The 22245-nt window shown below is 39.3% G+C and overlaps 1 protein-coding gene across 3 annotated transcripts in view; it reads right to left on the reverse strand.

Moving 5' to 3' along the window:
* Positions 1-22245, reverse strand: part of PDLIM3 (PDZ and LIM domain 3) — a 62787-nt gene that overhangs the window by 38311 nt on the left and 2231 nt on the right. For all 3 annotated transcript variants that reach the window (XM_036764918.1, XM_036764919.1, XM_036764917.1), the window contains exon 2: positions 7176-7327. In XM_036764918.1, coding sequence (XP_036620813.1) covers positions 7176-7327 — 152 coding nt within the window. The remainder of the gene's footprint in view (positions 1-7175; positions 7328-22245) is intronic.

Below are 22245 nucleotides of genomic sequence, written 5' to 3' on the forward strand. Positions count from 1 at the left end.
TTTTCAAGCTGTCATTTAAAGCCCTCTACAATCCAGCTCCTACCTGTGATTCCAGCCTTATTTCATACTACTGCTCTTCAGAATCTCCAAGTTCCAGTCAAACTGGTTCACTACCTTTGCCCTAAATTCTACATCCCATCTCATGCCTCTATGCACACACATAATTAGCACCTTCACTCCTGAAATACTCTTTTTACTCTTAGCTCCTAGAATCTTTATCTTCAAGCTCAAGTGATATGTACCCTGTTAAGCCTTCATTGACATTTTCTGTTTTTAGTGCCTTCTTCCACCTCAAATTTCCTTGTACTATGTTTCTTTGTGAACATATCTACACCCATAGAATGAAGAGATCCTTTAACAGGGAAGGATTGTTTTGTTTTTATCCCCCAGTACCTCGCATACATTGTGCTTAATAAATATTGGTTGGATTAAATCACATCAAATTGATTTCTCAGATGACAAAAGATTTGTTGGAAGGAAAACTTTTTTTTGTCTGCAAACTAATAGAATTCAACATTGTCAAGCAATGAGAATATGAAGACGGAGAACAATGCCATTCCTAATTTCAAAGAATTTATAGATTAGTGGGGTAAGAGACATTATAGCTTATATTTATATATAGATAGGTTTAATTTTATTTTAATTTCTGAGACTAGGAGGCTCACCTAGACTTGAAGGCCTGGTGGCCAATCATGGACTCACTGCTGAGGTACATGGAAGCTTTGGCCTTCTCTGTCTCTGACCTGGACTGGTTCGCTATTCCTTAGGCAGCCTGGTGCCACCCTGCTCCTGGGGGCTCACCATCTTGATGCCAGACTTACTGTAGATACCTAGATGTTTTAGCCCGCTGAAATTTGGAACTCCTGAGTCTAAGCAATTCACCAACCTCAGCCTCCCCAGCAGCAGGGATTGCAGGTGTAAGCTACCATGACTGACCCACTTTGGGTTTTAAAAAACACTTTCCTTATACAGCCTTGTGAAGTAGATCGTAAATTACTATTATCTCCGTTTCACAGATGAGGAAAGTGAAGTGGAGATAGTTTAGTGACTTGTCCAAGGTCACTCAGCAAATTAACGAGATGGCAGGTCTTCCTTCCTCCAATTCCAATGATCTCCCCACTAAGCCACCATCCTCCCAAGTAACTATGGTAACAGGTTATATTATCATGTGCATAGGAGAAGTCACACAGAGGAGTATGAGAAACTTGAGGAGGGAGATATCACTACTATCTGGAAGGAATTAATAAAGACTTCACAGAAGAGTTCAAGCTTGAAGGACAAGAATAACTTCAACAGGCCAAGATTTGTGTATAGCCCACACCTGTGAGAATGTATGAAAGTGAAAAAGTAAAGGATAAAGTCAAGAAATAATTAGTAGCCCAGTTTGACCAGCCTGTGGAATGGGTGAAGGGCAGTGCCATGGAATAAGGCTGCAAGAATGGGTTGAACCCAGAAGGTAGTTATGAATAACAGAATAAGTACTTAATGTTGTTTTATCAGCAGTCCCTGATAGGTTTTCAGCAAGGGAAGGGTGTGGCAAATGAAAATTTCTGAGAGACAGAGTTTCTGGGTAAATTATAATCAATTTTATTAATTACAGCCAGCAAATAATAAAATGAGCTGGGGGACCAAAAAGAACTCTCAGGGGAGACCTTGAATACTTATAAAGCCTTTCAAAAAGGAGGTGTACCTGAGAGTGGCAATCAACTCTGATTAACAAGTAATGAGAGAATGAATATTACAAGAGATGGGATTATTCTAATGAGAGGCTGAGGGACTTTGAAACACTCAGTCTTGGACAAATAGACTTATCTCCACCCAGACCACTGCCTTCTAGGGCAATCTAGACAAAAGGGAGAACCCACTTCCACTCAGACCTGTCTGACTAAAAGACAATGGGCCAGAATTCACCTAGACTAAAATCTCTTTACCTTTTGATCAGATCTAAACTTTCCCAGTTGGGCAAGTCTCTCCCAAAATTTCATCTCATCATCAGCCCTGCCCTTCAAAAACTGGCCAAACAACCCACCAGGTCTGATCTCCAAATGATGAAATAGAAAGGGGAAAAACCCCAGTCTCAATTCAACAACTGGCTATCAATACAAGAGAAAAATAATTATTTCTCTCAAGGGACATAATCGGACCTACACATTCATAAGATTATTATGGCAGCTGTGTGAAAGAGGAATTGGAGAGAGGAGAGACTAGAGACTAGAGAAAGAGATAGAAATTAGGGCGACTACAATCCGGGTTAGAATTAATAACTAGTATATGAATTGTCATGGTAGTAGTGAGAGTGGAAAGGATAGCACAGATTCAAGAGGCATTGCAGAAAGAGAATCAGTAGGACTTACCAATTGATATACAAGGTAAATAAGAGGAAAGACTCAGAAATGAATTCTGAGGTTTTGAATTTTCATGATATAGAGAAGAAAGGAGGGAAAGTATATGTAGTGGTAAATCAAACCTCCAATCAATTAATCAACAGGATTGGATCTGTTGAGTTTGAGATGTCAACAGGACATCCCATGGTCATAGACTATAGGCACGTGAATGCCAAACCGAGCTCTGGAAAGGCTGGAGCCAAATATAGATTTGGAGAAGGAATGGTGATGAAGGCCATTAAAAGTGATGAGATAATTAATGAGAAGAATGTAGAGAGATTATGAAAAGGAGGGAAAGGCTAGTGGCAGAACCTACATTTGTGGGATGTATAAAAGGTGAAGAGTTCGTGAAGGACAAAGAGAAAAGTAGGAAAGGTAGGAGGAGGAGGAGAAAGGGAAGGTGACATGGAAGCTAAGGACAAAGACAGTACCAAGAAGGAGAAGGTGATCCACTGCGTCAAATGCTATAAAAAGGCCACAGAGGACAAAAATTGAGACTACGTCATTGCATTTGTCAATTAAGAAGTCACTGGTGACTTCAGAGAAAGTAGTCTCAGTATAGTGGTAAGGACAGAGCCATTGTGGAGTCCTCAGGGGTCGAGTGTTGAAGAAATGGAGGCAATGGATAGAGGCTACTCTTTTTAGAATTTGTCAGTGACCAGCTGAGAAATATAAGATGATAGCTTAAGGGGGAGTAACTTAAAGGTCAAAGATTGGGTTTTATTTGTAGGCAGAATATAAGAACCAGTTAGAGAGGGAGAGATTGACAATGAATTGAGGATGAGAAAGATAAGAAGGAGAAGATGAGATCAAGATGGAAGGGTTATTTTGACAAGGATGTCTGCGTCATCCTTGGAGTCTGAATGGAGGGTGAAGAAGATGGGAGAAGACAGAGATTTTGAAGTATGGAGAAGGAAAGGTAAGAATATTGGGACCACAGAATTGTAGATCTTTAAAGTTAGAAAGGACTATAGAAATCACCAGTTTCCTCTTTTGCAAAATGAGCTTCTAAATTCTGTGATATTTTACTTTACAGGGGTCCAGGAGAGATTAAGTTGCTTGGCCAAGGTCACAGAGCTAGTAAACAATGAAGTCAAAACTTGAACCGTCATTTTCTGATTCCAAATCGAGGGCTTTTTCCAGGACACCTCCTATTTAGGATGGCCTCAGTCTTTTCATTAAAGTAGAAGGTAAGCTCATCATTTGAGAGAGATCAGGGTGGAGATGGAATTCGGGGCTGGAGGAGACCTGAGAAGCTTTGGAACAGCTGCAGGAGGGAATGTGGTATGGAGTTAATCAGTGCTGAATAAAAGGATTGCTATTTGTCATTTCACATTTGGCAGCATAAAATTGTTGGAGACTCAGAGGGAAGTTTCATGACTTTCTCTAGCAGTGCTTCACCTCTTGAGTAAAGAAGTAGAGAAAGAACATGGTGGGGGTGACTCAGGGTTGGGGATTACCAGGGTGGGAGCACCAAAAGGTCAAAGGAGAAAGGGATTTTTAAAATGGAGGATAGTGCATCATTGAATGGTTGACTTTAATCAGTTATTAAGCACTTACTATGTGCTAGGCAATGTGCTGAGTACTGGGGATAGTAATATGTAAATATGAAATGGGAAAAAAGAAAGACAGTTCCTGCTCTCAACAAACTTATAATCTTATAGAGAAGATAACACATAGGTGTGCACCCATGTGTGTATGCGAGTGCGCGTGCGCGCGTGCACACACAGAAGCTGCAGAGTGGGGGATGGGAGGGTAGAAGGTATCTGTGAGGGTAGAGAAGTCGGAGAGGTCCCAGAGTAGTGCAGCCAGGTGGGAAAGGAAGAGATATTTGTTCTGAGCTCCCTCCTGGAATGGAGATTTGGGGGTTCATGGCTCTGCCTTCCAATCAGAGGGGCAGAGAGTAGTGATGAAGTGTGAGAACCAAGGCTAATACAATCTTGAAGAATGAAGTTTCCAATTGATGAAGTTCCTGGGGCATGGTAGAAGAGTCAGAGAAATCCCAAAGTAGGGCAGTCAGGTGGAAAATCAGGAGGGTCAAGACCGTGAGGGAAAGGAAGCAATTCTAGAAAAGTGGCAATAGAAAACGGGGAAAACAAAAAAGGATCAAGGGGTCAGAGGTCAGGTTTAGGGCAAATGAGACATTCAGAAGAGTGAATATATGGGGAAGATGGAAGGATAGGAAGCCATGGTCTGAAAGAGGAATGTCAGAATTCAAGATCTTAAGGGCTGAGCAGTTTCTGATCATGAGATCTAAGGTATGACCTCTTCTCTCCTCTCTTCTCTTCCTCTTCTCCTCCCTCTCTCTCTCTCTCTCTCTCTCTCTCTCTCTCTCTCTCTCTCTTTTCTCCTTTTGGGCAATTAAAAGAACCATGAATCAATGAAGTGTCTCGTGTCTCCTATATATAGCTTCAAGCTTCCATTGTAGAAAAAAAATCAGCAGGTGCTAGGCACCAACATGTAAAGAGGGCTGTAGCATCAAATGACATGAACTTCAAGTCAGCAAGCATGTATTAAGCACCTACTGTGTACCAGGCCCTGTGCTAAGTGCCAGGGCTACAATTAAAGCCAAAACCAATCTAAAACCACAATTTAATGGGAAAGACAACACACAAATAATCATGTTTAATCTATAAACGAGATAAATTGGAGATAATTCTGGAAGGAGCTATAGAAGAGAGGTTATAGAAATATAGAATTTCAGGATTACAAGGGCTCTCAGTGATCATTGAAGTCATCCTATACCAGAATAAGAATGTCTATTATATACTCAACAAAGTTCTCATCCAGTCTTTGCTTAAAGATTGAGGATGCCCTCACCACCTCCTGAGCAAGCCCAGTCCTCTTTTGGATGGTTTAATTGTAAGGGAAGCTTTTCCTTCAATCAAACTTAATTTTATATCTTTTCAACTTCCGCTCATTGTTCCCAGCTCTGCCCAATGGGATCAAAAAGAATAAATCTAATCCTTCTCTATAACAGCACTTCAGATACTTGGAGAAAGATATCCTGTCCCCGCTTAAGTCTTCCAGGCTACGCATCCCTAGTTCCTTCAAGTGATTCTCATAGGGTTCGCACTTGAGATGTTACCATGCTGATTTCCCTCCTCTGGATACTCTTGAGTATATCAATGTCATGCCTAAAATGTCACACCTGGAACTCAACACAATATTCCAGATGTGGTCTGAATAAGTCAGGGTACAGCAGGACAAAAATCAATTAGTTTTTGGAAGCTTTGCCTCTATTAATACAGTTTAGATTCACATTAGCTGCCAAAGAACACTGTTGACTCATTGAACTTGTAGTTCACTAAGAACCACAGATTCTTTTCCAGATGAATGGCTACCTAATCATGCCTCCTCCATCTTGTACTTGTGGAGCTGAGGCTTTAAACACAAGTACTGGCAGGTAATTGTGGTGGAGCAAGGGTCTAATGTAGTGGTTCTTAACTTTTTCTGTCATAGAGTCCTTGGGCAATCTGGGGACATACCTATGGATCTCTTCTCAGGATAATCCTTTTTAAAAAATCATTTGTAATTTAAGGAAATGCCAAATTTTTGTTAAAGGTTAATGAAAAATAAAGATACAACTTTGTTCCATCTAAGTTCGTGGATACCCTGAAATCTATTCACAGACTTTGACTCCCTGAAGGTCAGTTGGGGTCTGTAGACCTCAGGTTAAGAAATTCTAGTCTAGAAGTTACAATGGGGAGTAAGAGATAGGTCAGTTCTCCCTCTTGGCCCAGTGAGTGGGTGGAGGAGAGGGGAGAAAAAGAATGAGAGTATTGGAGAGATCGGTAAGAAATGTCACTTAAGGAAAGCCCCCTTTCTGTGATGCTAAGAAGCAGGAGCGTAAGAGGATTGAAGGGAGTTTGTTGGCATTAATTCTAGTGCATTCCCTCTGTTGATTACTTCCTATTTTTCCTGTATATAGCTCACTTTGTATATATTTGTATGCATTTTGTTTTCCGTATTAGATTGTAAGCTCCTTGAGGGCAAGGACTATCTTTTGTTTCTTTCTGTATCCCCAGTGCTTATCTCAGTGACTGGCACATAGTAGGCACTTAATAAATGCTTATTGATTGATTTAAGGTTTCTAAAGATTACAGTGGAAGGAGGAAAGAAAAGCAAATATCCCCAAGCTAGGGATAAGAGTGGGGGGATAAGTGGCCTTGCCCTTTACATAGCAGTACTTGCCTAAACTACTTGGGCAAATCTGGAAGGAGCTGTATCACTGCAAACTCACTGGGTGAGCCTTGGACCCCAGTCCTATACTCCTGTGTGAAGGCTGGGGAACATCTTTTCCCCTCTCTGTCCCAGAAAGCCCAGTTCCTTTCTTTGCCTAGATACCTAGGCACATTCCTTTCTCTCTCCATTGTTTTTTTTTCATATTTAAATGTTACCTCAGTTAACGTGTTTTGGAGTGTGTGTGTGTGTGTGTGTGTGTGTGTGTGTGTGTGTGATGTTTTGAATGATGGGGGTGATGTGGTGAGCAGAAGGCTGGGACATAAGCTGGGGCAGGGGAACAGAGGATGTTGCTAGCCATGGCATGAAGCAGGGAGAGTACTGAGTAGAAAGGAAGATATACAATTAATCAGCCTCAAGTTTCTAATTAGAATGTTAGAGTGATGGCACTTTCATGCATCTACCTCAGCTGGCTACCAGGCCTTTCTCTCTGCACACTGACACACACACACACACACACACACACACACACACACACACACAAGTATGGGTCCATTTCAGATTTTCTCCTGAAACAGATCAAATTTGGATTCCATTATTAATGGATACCTTTCAATTTTGAGACACAGTTGATGGCCTGCTGCCTTAATTCTGTCCTGGGCATCAGCATGAGTCATGCTCTCTGTTCCAAAGCCGTCTATGGCCAGAATGAAATCTCCAGGACACAGGTTGGCGGCTGCGGCCTTGCTTCCTGGAGTAATCTGTAAGAAATCACGATAGTCTTAAAATTGATATCCAGGGTGATGGAAGAAATAATTAGAGTATTCTGCATAGTATGAACTGATACATAGTAAAGTGAGCAGAACCAGGAGAACAATTTACACAATCACAGCATAGTAAAGAAGAAAACAACAGCTTGGTAAGACTTTAGAACTCTGATCAATACAGTGACCAAAAATGTCCACGGGAACCTATGATGAAACAGAAGACAACCTCCTGGCAGTGAGGCAATGGATATAGCCAAAGAGCGGATTTCTTTTACTTTATACTGTACTTATTTTTTTAATGAGTTTTTTTTCTTCTCTTTTTCTTGGTTTTTAAGGGGTTGGGGTTGGGACAAGTGGGTATGAGCAACAGTAATGCCCCCCCACCCCCACCCAATGAGGGCTGCTGTAACATTTTAAAAATTTACGCAAGAGAACACAGCAATGTTCAGAAGGAAGCACAGACAAGCAGGAAAGCTTTGAAAGTAATGTGTGGAGTTTAACATATTTAAAAACAAGCGAATGGTGTGAAATGGATAATCATGGTTTTATATATAATTCTCTTTTTATGTTATATCAGAATATGGAAATGCTTTCTTTGGGTTGGTGTTCCAGTTCAGAAAAAAATTAATATTCAGTAATGTTGAGGCTTTTATGCATGCATTTGTATTTCAATTCAGTATGAAGGCAGACATGGGGTGAGATGTAATTAACAGTGGGCTAGGATTCAGGAGGCCTGAATTCTAGCTCTCATATACAAGCTGAGCAACCTTGGGCAAGTCATTTAATGACGTCAGACTTCAGTTTCCTCATTTGCAAAATGAAGTAATTGTATTAGATAATTACTGTGATTCTATGATTTGTTCTGTGTAGGGATCTCCTCACAAGAAAAGTACCTCTATCAATACAAATCCCCCAATGTTTTGCAATTTATAATTATAGTGGCTAAGAGTCATATAAGTAATATATGTCTGACAGACATCTTGGAAAGCAATTTGGAACTATAGCCAAAAAAAATCACCAAACTGTACATACCCCTTGACCCATCTATATACTATAATTTGGCCTATACCCTAAAGAAATGAAAGAAAGAGTAAAAGTACCCATATGTACAAATAGACACAAGCACACATACATCAGTGCTTTCCAACATAGCCAAAATTTGAAAATTAGGGGAGTGTCATTATATTGAGGAATGGCTAAACAAATTCAGGCATGTGAATACAATAGGATATTGTACTATAAATAATGGAATGGACATTTTCAGACGAAACCTGATAAAGTTCATAAAGAACTTTACGAACAACTAGAATGAGATGAGTAGATCTAGGAAAACAATTTATACAATGATAACAAAATTATAGAGAAAAACAACTTTGAAACACTTTGGAACTTTGATCAATGCCATGACAAACCACAAGTCCAAAAGAGTGAAGATGAAACATACTGTTTACCTCCCGATGAACTCAAAACGTAGAAAGAAACATAATTTTGGACATGGTTAATGTGGGAATCTGTTTTGCCGGACTACATGGATATGTATTGAAGGATTTTTTTTTAAGATTTTTTAAAAACTTGCTCAAGGAGGAGTAGTTAGAGGGACGAATTGATTTTTTTTAAATCCTTGTTAGAGAGGGAGAGAGATAGAGAGCGAGAGAGACAGAGAGAGAGAGAGAGAGAGAGAGTGAGAGAGAGAGAGAGAGAGAGAAGATGGAGAGAGACAGACATAAAAGAGAGACAGACGGAGTAGATGGAAGATAATCTGAGAGGATTTAAGAACTAATAATTTGGGGGGACTGAGAAAGGCTCCCTGCAGAAAATATCACTTGAGCTGAGTCTTAAAGGAAGCCAGGAAAAAAGAGGCAGGGGTAAGAAGGCAAAGTATTTCAAATATGGGAGACAGCCAGTATAAAGTTTAGGAGGTGGGAGAGATGAGAAACTCTCCCTCCCCCCAAAATGAAAACAAAATCTAAAAGAATGTAATCTTCTTTAGGGAAGAGATTATCTTTCTGTATGCTTTCCCAGCATTTAGCCCAGTTCCTTCCTTCCTTCATTTATTTATCTATTGATTGATTCGTTAATTTGTATTATATGAAAGTATCTTATTTATATAAGGTCAAGTGCAAAAATGTTTTCAGGTTTTGTTTGAAACCTTTTAGTCAGCATGATGCTGCTTTATCTTTAAAACTCACATCTTGCATAAAGTTAAAGGATTATATTTAGGGGTGTGGCAGTAGTGATTCAAGGGATAAAATGTTTTAGAACAAGAAGTAGTAGAGACTGTTGGTTTTTTAACTTGAGCAATCAGCCATGGCACCACACTCACATGATTGCCCCACTGACATCTTCTCTCTGAATAGGTATTCCAATTCATAGCTTGACACAATAAAAGCTTGTTCCCATATAGAAACACCCTCTAGCTATTGATGCCAATTTGAGTTGGTTGTACGTAGGTGCCTGGACATACCTGTTACATCAGGGCAAAATAATACATAGGGTTTGTCTTTAATTCTATACTTCTTGGGAAATGAGTCCTTGGATATATGAAGGACTGACTATAGAAACCAGTTTATCATGTTCATCTGTGCAAATTGTCTTACAATCAATCAACTCATTAATCTATAAACATTTATTAAGTACTTACTACGTTACTAGAAAAGTGGTAAGCATTAGGGATATGAAGAAAAGGGGGAAAATCCTATCTTCAGAGAGCTTACATTCTAATGGTGTGTGCGTGGGTGGGGGAGGGTGTGTGTGTGAAGAATAACATGTATGCACAATGGTACATAAAAGACACATATGAAGTGAGTGGGAGATAATTTGTTCCCATCTAATCCTGAAACTAAGTTATACTGAATAAAGAAACCATCTACATTAATTATAATAATTAATTATTATTACCGTGTAATTCTTTCTAGATTCCTAAGTTTAAAACCATCATCTAGTCTAATCCTATTTCATAGAGTAGAAAATTGAGACCCAAAGAGGTTGTCAGTCAGTCATCCAACACTTATTAGGTACCTACTATGTGCCAGTCACCGTGCTAAGAGCTAGTGAAACAAAGAAGGACGAAAACTAGTCCCTATTCTCACAAGCAGTAAGAAGGACACCAGGCATTTGAAGCCAGTCTCGTTAACTCTAAGTCTGGTGCTCTTTCCATCACATCCACTTGTCTTATTTTTTAGTTTCACATACAATAACTCTTCTATTAACATTTTACTCTGATGGCTCATGATCATATGGACCTTCATAATGATATGGAATCTGGAAGATGGAGGTCACTTCTCCGCCTCCCGTTTTGCTATCTTGGCCCTGGTTATCACCGTGCCTGGAATGGACTTCCTCCTCCCTCACTTCTGCCTCCTGACCGCCCCCCCTCCCCATCTGCTAGTGCCTTCCCCCAAACAAGTTACTTTAAATATATTTTGCATAAGTTTTGCATATACTTATGTATGGTATCCATCAATAGAATGAAAGGTCCTTGAGGAGAGAGATTGTTTCATTTCTCTTTTTCTAGTGCCTGGAATGTTGTAGGCCCTTAATATATGCTTGTAGTTGAGTATAATTGATTCTTGAAGGTTATATCAGCAGGATGCAAACCCACTAAGGGCTTACATTCTGTTGGTATATCCACAGCAGCGTGTTCCTGGGTCTTATATCCGTAGCCGTGTGTTCCTGAGTACAGGACATTCTGAAGAACAAAAGTTTTTATCAAAAACAAAGCTTCTTCACATATGTATATATGTATACGTATACATATATACATATATACACATATATACCTATTTAAATTCTTTTTTAGTTTTGATTAAAGGGGCCATCTCTTGATTAACTTCTTAAAGAAGCCTATTCACTGAATAAGCTTTACCTCACTCAAAGTGAGAACCTGAAAAGGCCTTAGCCTGAAAGGGCCAGGGTCTCACAATGCATCCTCGGCCATCTCCAGCTGTCCTGGTGAATATCAGACCACTGGACCCAGATGGCTCTGGAGTAGAAAGCGGGGCTGGTGACACTGCATGGCCCTCCCTCACTCAAATCAAAGTCAACTGCAAGTCACATCATCATTTCCCTGATGTCGTGGAACTCTTTGAGAATGAAGGACAAACACAACGACCACAACAATATATATATATATGCATATATATATATATATACATATATGGATACGTAACATATACACATATATGTGTATATACATACATGCATATTTTCATGGACCCCTTTGGCAGCCTGAGGAAGCCTATGGACCCCTTCTTAGAAAGACTTCAGTAGCGAGTCTGGCAATAAATGGTTTTCCCAAGTCTAGTTAAGTTCACAGAGACTCATGACCGGAAGGTTGGCTCTCAGGTTACGATCTTTTTTTGAACAGCAGCTTGCGAAGACCATCTACCAGGACACTGTGTTTAGCACAGGTAGAAAGAATACTTACCCAGATGAAACTGTGCATCCTTGCAAAGGAAATGCTTTCTTGTGACTCATATGAACCTTTACAACATGAAATATATTTTGCTCTCCAAAATGTACTCCCATTTTGCATTAGAATCAGCACGTACTGTGAGAAGATAAGTACTCCTAAACCTCTGGGAATAATTAGCGCTTTAAGATTTGCAAAGAACTTTACATTTATAATTTAATTTGGTCTTCAGACAATATTATGATTCAAAAGCTATTCTTATTCTTGTTCTACAGACTAGGAAACCAAGGTTACTAGTAGTTAATTGACTTGCCTAGAATCCCATTGATCACGAAAGACTGAGGGAAGATTTGAATTGAGGATTTTCTGCTCCAAGGACAGCACTTTATTCCTTATGCAAGTCAAGTTATTTTATTGACTATTGCCATTGAAAAACTTTCTTACTTCCATACTAGGTATTTCTTATATCCATAGCAGCGTGTTCCTGGGTCTAGGACATCCTGGAGAACAATTCTGATCAAAACCAGAAGTTGTGTGTGTGTGTGGGGGGGGGCGCAGTGTTAGATGGACCCTTGGCGTTCTGAGGTAGCCTATGGACCCTTTCTCAGAATAATATTTTTCAGTAGTTGTAGGAAATGCTAAATTCCAGTTAGATGTCAGTGAAAATAATGATGTCATTTTTTTCCCATCCAAGTTTACAGACCTCGTAAAATCTTTCCATGGTGCCCTTGTCTGCCTGTGAACTCCAAGTTAAGAACCTCTGATATAAACTGTTTTATAGGGATAAGAATAAATTCTAAGATTTCGATATTCCTTAGACATATTTGGTGAAACAGTAAGCTTTTTCTATTTTTAAATGTGCAAGGGTATACCTTTATTCCTGGTAGTCTAAACATGGGAAAGTGTGATCTTTTCTCTTTTAAATATTTAACTTTTCTGACATTTTAAAACAAACACTAATTGTAAATATACAATCCGGATTTTGGAAATCAGTTGGGCTTGCATATATAATTTGTGGAAAATGATAAATCCATTTGTGCAAATGGAGAGTTGGTGATAGACATATGGATTTTTCTTAGAATGTGAGAGCTGGAAGGGACCATAAAGACCATCCTTTGACAAATGAAGAAAGTTGGCACCAACATCCAACATCTTGACTCCAGGTGACTCAAATTGACACTAAGTGGCTTTTATTGTTAATCTCATTATTGAATGACTCTGAAGACACTGGAGTTTGTTGGGAGAGACCTTTGCCTTGATTTTATCTTGTCATTTAGGGAATTGAGTAGAACATTTCTTCCAGGATTGGAGTTGTTGGTTGGGAAGAGAAAATGCTTCAGAAAGAGAGTGAGGATGGAGGGAGGAAAAATCATCTTGCTCCCTTCTTTTCTTGGCTTTTGATCTAAGGCTGGCCATCACATTGCCTAATTTTAATAGCACTATGTCAATGGTTGGAAGTAAACAATGCAGCAACTCCCTTTATAGCTTAGTAGTAAGTGACCTTAGACATATAGTGCAGTATGTACCAGTTATTATACAATATATCCCTAATGAACTGAGTTACTTAGGGTAAGTTTTTGAACCTTTCTGAGCCTCTTTCTTCTGTACAATGAAGAGAGCACACTAGATAAGGTCCCTTCTAGTTTTAAAAATTGAAGAAAAAAGGCTTTTAAAGTAATGCAATGAGGCTGTCATGAGACCATCACATATTCAAGCTTAAATTAAGCCATAGCAACAGATGAGCCAAATGAGTAATAGAAAGATGAAGAAATTATCAGCATAATTTAAAATTCCTTGTTGGAATTTCTTGTTAGCTTACACTTAGCTCAAGCTCAACCAACTTTTAGTGCATTCCAGACCCCTACTGAATTACTTTGTATAAAACATATCTACATATATGTCTCTCCCCAAAGAATATAAGCTCCTTGAGGGAAGGGATTGATCTGTTTTCATACTGATATTCCTAGTGCCTGGCACAAATATGCACTAAATAAATGCTTGTGGATTGATTGATAATTTCTACCAGCTTACCTTAAAATAGGTAGCTGAGTACAAAAATGTTCATAGATCTAATGTTCTCTATGTGAATAGAGTCATTTCTTTCCCCCAATAAGTGGGTAGGCTACACATTGACACAATCTATACTTGCAGTTTTTCCTGGGTACAACGGAGTGCTGGAGGCAGAAGGCTAAAATGAGATAGGTTTTTAATTATCTAGGCCTTCTCTAATCTAAAATATCATAGATAATTAAAAACTAAGTGCCTAGTTCCTTTATGGCAGATTCTCAGCAGACAGAAACCTATCCCCCCTCATTCCAGAATGGGATTCCCAAATCCCTTTCACAAGTCCCCTCACAAACAACACACACAGTCTGGCTTGAATTCTATTATCTATTCTGAGGACCACTCAGTCCTCAAGCAACCTCTTGGGTCATGGATACTCTGCCCCCCATTCCTATGAAATTAATTGCTAAGTGACCTCCCCCTCCCTGAGGGAAGAAGGAAATATAAAACAGGTACAGTGTGTCCATAATCTCAAGTCAGATTTACTCAACTTGACACACCAGTTACCCCTAAAATTAACTAATGATAATTTAGCCATTATGTTATAGTCCTCATCCTATGATACGTAAAATGCATCTTCCATTGTTAAAATAGAGAAATTGAGATGCAAAGGTTGACTGCCTTAATCAGTGCTGTAATCAAAAAATACAGATGCCAATTCAGTGCTCTAGTTATGTAATAATTTCCATTTCTTTTTGTGGAATTTGATGTTTTAAAACATTTGATTTGCAATTTTTACCATCAAGATTTCTCCCCCTCCCCCACTTTAGATACTTCCCTTGTACCTAAATTCCATAGCCATCTGTGATAGGTGATGGCACCTGGTTATTTCCAATGGTTAGGTAAGAGTTAATAGTATGTTTGTTTCCCTGATTTAAAGATGGCTTTGCCCCTTCCTTCCTTCCTTCCTTCCTTCCTTCCTTTCTCTTCCTCCTTCCTTCTTCTCTCTTTTTTCCCCTCTCTTTCTGTTTCTCTTTCTAAAATCACATTAAATGGAAAAAAATAGGTGAGTCTATTCAATTATAAATATAATTAGGTGCCTATTTGTGCAGGGCTGATGCAATCAATATCAGATGTAAAAAATAGCTCAACCAACCTTCACAGTATTGCAATTTAGTAGGATAGAGACTAGACTCGTAATTTGATTGGTATTGGGAACTTTCAGATGTGGAAACTCCTACTTTTACAAATTGGCATCTTACAGAGTTATATAGAGCACCAAGAGGTTAAATGATTGGTCCAGGATCATGCAGTCTATGTGAGTCAGAGGCAGAACTTTGAACATAGCTATAGTTTTCTTGCCATTATATCACATTGCCTCTTTTATGCCCTGCTAAGAGTTAGTAGGGGGCAATAGTACACACAGACATAACTGTCATACAAAATAATTGTGATGGGGAACTCTCCTGACATCAGCTGGAGAGAATTTTTCTCTGTGCTAAAAGCAGAACAGCTAAGACATTCTTGACTTGCTTCACTGAAAATTTTATCTCCAGGAAGGTAGAGAGGAAATGACAAAGAAAAATCTTGTTCTGGACCTGGGTCTGGCCAGTAAGGAAGAGCAGAGTTGGCAGAGGAGAGATGATGGAAAACTTGAAGGCAGCGACCGTGTTATCTTAGAATTTTTGACAGATAAGGAGTGAAACACCAGACGGAGTCTGACGTGTACTCTAGATTTGGGGAAAGCAGATTTCAAGGAGTTCAGTGAGACGGCCTAGAGGGACTCTCAAAGGGAAGCCAGATAAAGAAGGACTGGAGATTTTCAAGAATGGAATTTTGGTGACACAGTCACCAGTGACATAGTTGTTCCAATGAGGCAGTAAAGGAGGTGGGTGTCTGTGGAGCCCAGTTTGGTGGGACAGAGAGCTAACATTTCCATTAATTCGTATCTTAAAATAATGGATTTGGATAGGTACCATAGGTGGAAGCGAAGGCAGGTAATTGCAGACGAATGCAAACGAGTGGCTCAGCTTTGTAAGAACAACATCAAGACGACTAATTAAAACTGGGTATGAGGCTTTCTATAAGCAGTTGCCTTACGACAGGCAATTAACAGCTGTACTGATTGGCAACTCTTTAAAAATGAATTGGAAAGGGGGAAATGGGAAGCAGGTGATCTGTTAGATACAGGAGCAGGGGACCCACGGCTTCAAGGCCACATGTAGCTTTCCAGGTCCTTGGATGAGGTCTTTTGACTGAGTTCAAGTTTAACAGAAGGACCTAGAGGACCACATGTGACTGTGACCTTGACGCTGCAGGTCCACCACTCCTGTGAGATTATTACAGAAGTTCAGAGGTGATGAGAGCCTGAAACAGGGTTTTTGGATGGATGAATAAAAACAAGGAGGCATAGTATAGCAGAATAGATAGATAGATAGATAGATAGATAGATAGATAGATAGATAGATAGAGAGAGAGAGAGAGGCATGCTATAGCAGTATATATATATGTATGTATGTATACATATACACATATATACATACACAAACACACACTAGCTCTGGAGTAAGACAGGGATTCAAATACCATCTCTGTTACAGTGGGGCCTTAAGAAAACTAGCCTCTCTGGGTCTCTCTTTCTTCCCCACTTACAGCAATGATCCCAGAAAAAGACCGAGGAAAGAACTGGACCCATGTGTGGCTTGGGTGGGAAGATGGTAATGGAGAGGAGGAAGAACTAATTTGTCCCTATTTTGTTTCTGTTTTCTCTCCCAAGTAAAACAATATTCAGAGGGGATAGGATAGACTGGGGAGGATAGACTGAAAATAGACATGAAGGAATTGTAGCCTAGTATAAATGAGGAGATGGTAAGAACACTCTTATCTGCCCTCCAAAAGTCCAAGTCACAAGGCCTGGATGAACCACAACCTATGTCCTGAAATAAATTGTGGAGATGGTTTCTCACTGTCTTTGAGAAACACATAGGAGAGATGTCACTAGCTTGAAATTGTTATGAAGACCAAATGAGATAATATTTGTAAATCACTTAGTGCAGTATTAAAGTGGGTAGCTAGAAGTCTCTGTGGCTAGAGCACCAGGCCTGGAGTCGGGAAGAACTGAGTTCAAATCTAGCCTCAAACACTTACTAGCTGTGTGACCCTGGGCAAGTCACTTGACCTCTGTTTGCCTTAATCCACTGGAGGAGGAAATGGCAAACCATCCCAGTATCTTTGCCAGAAAAACCCATGGATAACATAGTCCGCAGAGTCATGAAGATTTGGACACGACTTACAACAACAAAGTGCTTAGTATACTGACCGGTATGTAGTAGATGCTTAATAAATTCTTGTTTCCTTCCTTCCCTCCTGATTTCCTTCTTTCTTTCCATCCTGCTTTTCTTCCTCTCTGGTCACATGATGTGAAAGAAGGATAGTCAACAGACAGCCTCTGTGTTCCACTGGTATCCTTACCATGTCAAGAGAAGGTGGGAAAGGACTCCAGTGCATTGGCTGTAACCCACAGAAGGACATGAACAGGAGTTGCCTAGGATAGATAGGCAAGGATGGCTTGTGTCCCTCATCATTGGAGAGAATGCCCACATTGACATCGTAGGTTCATTGGGAATTTCAGTATTTTGAATCAGCATTCAAACTAATTACCTGACATCTTTAGCCTGAAAGTAGTCGTGTTGTAGAGTGAAAAAAAATTTAGATTGGAGTCAGGAGAGAGCTGGATTTGAATCCTGCCTTTGACACAGTAACTGTGTAACCATGGAGACAGCAGTTAAACTCTCTGAGCCTGTTTCCTCAGTCTCCAGTTAAAATGGGGATAGTGATACCTGTTATCCCTCCCTCACAGGGATGCTGAAGAGACTCAAGCAAGATAATGTGTGTAAAGCACTACGTGCGTGTCAATTCTTAGTATTATTCTTTCCTTAACAAAGCCTTTTCGTTGTGCTAAGGAAGCCATTTCTTCTTTTTTGTTTTGATGAGTGACATTGGCTCTAAATAGTCTAATAATAAATATTATGGGATTAAATATTCAACATTTACTAAGCATGTATAAATTACAAGGCACTTAGGACACAAAAAAGATTTATAATACTGAAACTGCTGTCAAGGAACCTTCACTCTGGTGGTGGAAAAGGCAAGTCTACCAGTGATAGCAGAGAGCACGTGGCAAGTACAAGTACTCTGAGGAGTATGAGAAGAGATGCCTTTTAGCTGGGGGAGCTAAGGAAGCCTTCGGTGGAACAGGGTCACCTGAGCTGGCTTTTTGAAGGAACGGAAGGAATCTAGCAATGGGAAAGTAAGGGATTAATCCATTTCAGGCATCAGGAAAACTTGGATAAAGAGGCGGGCAGAGTGAGAGCAGAGAATAGAGGGGAATATAAACTCTATATTCCCTTCTTCCTTACATCTACTTTAATCTCCACATGACTTCTTTCAGGCTAAAGACGTCAGGTAATTATTTTGAATGCTGATTCAAAATACTGAAATTCTCAAATGGATCTATGTTGTCAATGTGGGCATTCTCTCCAAGGATGGGGGACACAACCCATCCTTGACTGACTATTCTAGGCAACTCTTGTTCATGTTCATGCACTGGAGTCCTTTCTCAGGTCCTCTCAACACGGTAAGGATACCAATGCAACATATAGGTTGTCTATTGATTATCCCTCTTCCATACCATGTGACCAGGGAGGAAGGAAGGAGGGGAGGGAGGAATATAGAGTTTATTTTGTAGTAGAAGTAGTCGGAGGCTCACCAGATTTTGGAATCAGAAGACCTGGATAAGAGTCCCGTGATTGTTACCTGTGTGACCTTGACAAGTCAGTTCACCACTTTAAAGTTCCTTCCAACTCTAAAATTTTACAATCCTATCAAGGTGAGTGGCATGAGACGAGGCTGGACACAGAGATGCGAAGATAATAAAGAATCTTAAACATCAGCCTCAGGGGTCAATGAAGTTTCTGGAGTGACATGATTAGAGAGTTATATTGGAATTAATTATACTGGAAGCAGTGTGAAATATGGATTTGAGATGGGGTAGGGGTGGGGCTTGAGAAAACTGTTAGGAAATCAATTAAAAATGTAGATGAGAAGAAATAATGTCCTGATTTAGAGTGGGTGGCAGTGGGGTGATCTTTGTGAAAGGTATGTAAATTTTGGTTTCTTTTGAGTAGTGTAGATAGAATTTTAATCTCTTCTGTGACAGTCATGTCCTGAATGGTTATTTAAATGAGTTATTTAATTTCTTATGGCCCCTAAAATAAATACATACGAGCATAAAAACATGCATAATTGATATTTATATTATATTAATAATTACTTTCCATATTGCTTTATTCATTTACCTGATTTTTTAAATTTACTGGGCTGTTTTCCCTTTTATTTTTTCCTCCCTTATTTTGAGCAGAAAATCTTAGAAAAATATTTTCCCTATGTGATGCATGTCCCCATAGTGTTTTCCCCCTCTACTCTGAAACAGCAACCATGTTACAAACAGAGGTCAGTCTAAATAGAATTCTTGCCATCTATCCATGCTGATAATGAATTAAATTAAAAGAACAGTCAGCTACTGTTAGAGTGGGGAAGGAAAGGGAGAGTCATGATTCATTTCTGTATCTCAATGGATAATTTTTAGTTACTTTCTCCCTCACTACTGGATCTATCTTCTTCCTCTGTCCATTGGATGAGAAGTGTAGAGCTGCCTATTTCTTGAAATGCATCCCTGGATCTGTTGAGGGAAAGGTCACTAGCACACTGAGGGTGAAGCAACTGCCTGATCCTTCTTCCTCTGGAATCAAAGACATTTAAATCCCAAACCTAATGCAGGAAAGGAAATCTTACATGAAAACAAACCTTTTTGTTATTTGAAAACCATTCTGTTTTCCTCACTTTTCCCTTACAAAATACAATCAAACCATCTTGAAAGCCTTGTTTTTTTCAGGAACATGAGGAAAGAAATACTTTTTAGAAGAGCTGCACTATGTAGCAATGAATAATTTCACCACTGATTTTCTTGGTCACTGTAAATGGAAGGTGGAAAAGAATCTCAAGATTTAAGATCATGGAGAGTGACCTTAAAGTCATGGGAGGTGATCATCATATAAGATCATTCAGTTGTTTTTCATTCATGTCCGATTTTTCTCGACCCCATTTGGGGTTTTCTTGGCAAAGATACTGGAGTGGTTTACCATTTCCTTTTCCAGATCATTTTACAAATGAGGAAACTGAGGCAAACAGGGTCACACTATTAGTAAATGTCTGAGGTCAGATTTAAACTCAGGAAGATGAGTCTTCCTGATTCCAGGCCCTGCCCTCCATGCACTGCGCTACCTAGCTGCCAGTGTAAGATCATCCACAAATTTAGAGCTGGATGGAACCTTGGAGGTCATAGACCAGAGATATTAAACATGTGGCCCTCAACATTCTTGAATGTAGAATTAAAGGATAGTTCCAATCTGATTTTAGTGTGTCCATGTATTAATAAAAAAGAAATATACAAACATGTAGTTTTCTGAGTCAATATGCAATCTTCAGGGATTCTATTTGAGTTTGACCCCACTGAACTAGACCAACTCCCTTATTTTTCAACAAGGGGAGGTTGAAGCCAAGTCACCTGTACTATATCTTAGATAGTCTATTTCAAATCTTCTTTCCACTACATCAGAATGGATCATGACCCATGTACTTGTTTGCATAAGTCCTCCTCCCTCCATTTTAGAGGGGAAAAAAGTGACGAGTATGCAAGTAAATTCAGTATATCAAAATAACCTTGGAAAATTTTTTTTTAGCTTTTGTGTCGAAGTATTTCTAATAATTAAATTTTGGTCTAGAGCAAATATTCATGACAATGATTTTATTGTGGTTGCATCTGTGTGGCAGTTCCAAAATACTTTTCAAAGTTTAAATCAATTATGGAGTTGGTGATTGTGTGATCGCTAAGGCACCCCAAACATCCAGCTTTTCCTTTTAGTGAATCTACTGACTACACAATTTTTTAGCCAAGTTAATAGCTGAGCCAACATGGCTCAAAGAAATAGCAACAGCAGCAGTAAAAATATTTTGGTCAGGGGCTGGGCTTTTGGTATATCAATGGTGTATTGGTTCTTTTACCTGCCCCTTTGTCTTTGAATGGTGAAGACGTGGAGTCTTTTGAGGTGGATGTGCTTTCCCACTCCTAGATGTCTTAGATTGGGGAGTGGGATAGGGGTCTCTTAACTCAGGGTCCAAGGACATCTAAGGTATCCATGGACAAATTTCAGAGGGTCTGTGAACTTAAAAGAAAAAAAAATACATCTTTATTTTCATGAACTTCTAAATAACATTTGGCATTTCCTTCAATTATTTAAAAGCTTTATTCTGAGAAGGGATCCATGGGCTTTCCAGATTGTCAAAGTAGGTCCACAAAATATTCAGGCTATGCTGGGCATCACAGAAAACAAGCAGTTGAAAAATGGCAAAGAAAATTGTTCAATCATTTGGTATCACATAGATGCAACTGCCCCTGAGCTGTTACTGAATTCAACAACTAAAAAACTGCCAAACAATACAGATGTCTCTAGCCCCAAATTGAATCTGTAAACTGATTGTAAAGCCCAACTTTTTTGAGAGCCAGACAAGCAGACCTCCAGTGAATTCTTACATACGAACAGGAAACTTGTCACTGAATGATTCCCATTTAAATAGATAATACTTTTGACAATTTAAGCCATGTCTGAGAGGCAATGTGGCATAATGAACAGAAGGTTGACCATGGAATTAGGAAGACCTGGTTTAAATCTTACCTCTGAATTATGCTAGCTGTATGACCATGGGCAAATTGCTTAATATCTCAGTCCCTCACGCAGCCATTGGAGATTATAATTTACAGATAAGTTGCTGATATACACAACGGAGGGGATTTCTACATTAAAGCTCCCTATGCTGGTGAAATCATAGATTTGGCTTCCCCCTCCCCAAAAACTAATAACAGTTTTCAACCTCAACAGGTTTCCTTAAACCGCCCTATCCCTTGTGATTCCATAATGTAGAAAAAATGAAAAAACCGAAAAACAAAACCAGATTTTGTCTATACAACACCAAATGTTTGGAAATATATGGATAACAATTTTTCTTGTTTAGATGCTAGTTCAATGGAGCTGTTGTAGTCTTTCTTATAATTTCAATGGGAATAGACACAAAAATAATTGTTGACTTAAGCCTTGAAAAATTATTGAAAATTTCTTTACTGCCTACTCTATGCAATGGTATCCCTGGTTTTGGGAGAAGGGGTGTGGGGAAGGTACAAAGCAGATGGAAGATGTGGGTCTTACCCTTTAGAAACTTATGTTCTAGTTAGAAAGACAAGATATGCACATAAAATAATATACCAGTAGTAAAAGGCATATATAGTAATGAACTTCTATAGGAGTTCAGAAAAGATAGGAATAGTTACGATTATTACTGTTACTGGCAAAGTAATCTCTTACCGTTAGCCTTTCAAATCAAC

Source organism: Trichosurus vulpecula, chromosome 6 (assembly GCF_011100635.1).
Source record: "Trichosurus vulpecula isolate mTriVul1 chromosome 6, mTriVul1.pri, whole genome shotgun sequence".
Lineage (NCBI taxonomy): Eukaryota > Metazoa > Chordata > Mammalia > Diprotodontia > Phalangeridae > Trichosurus > Trichosurus vulpecula.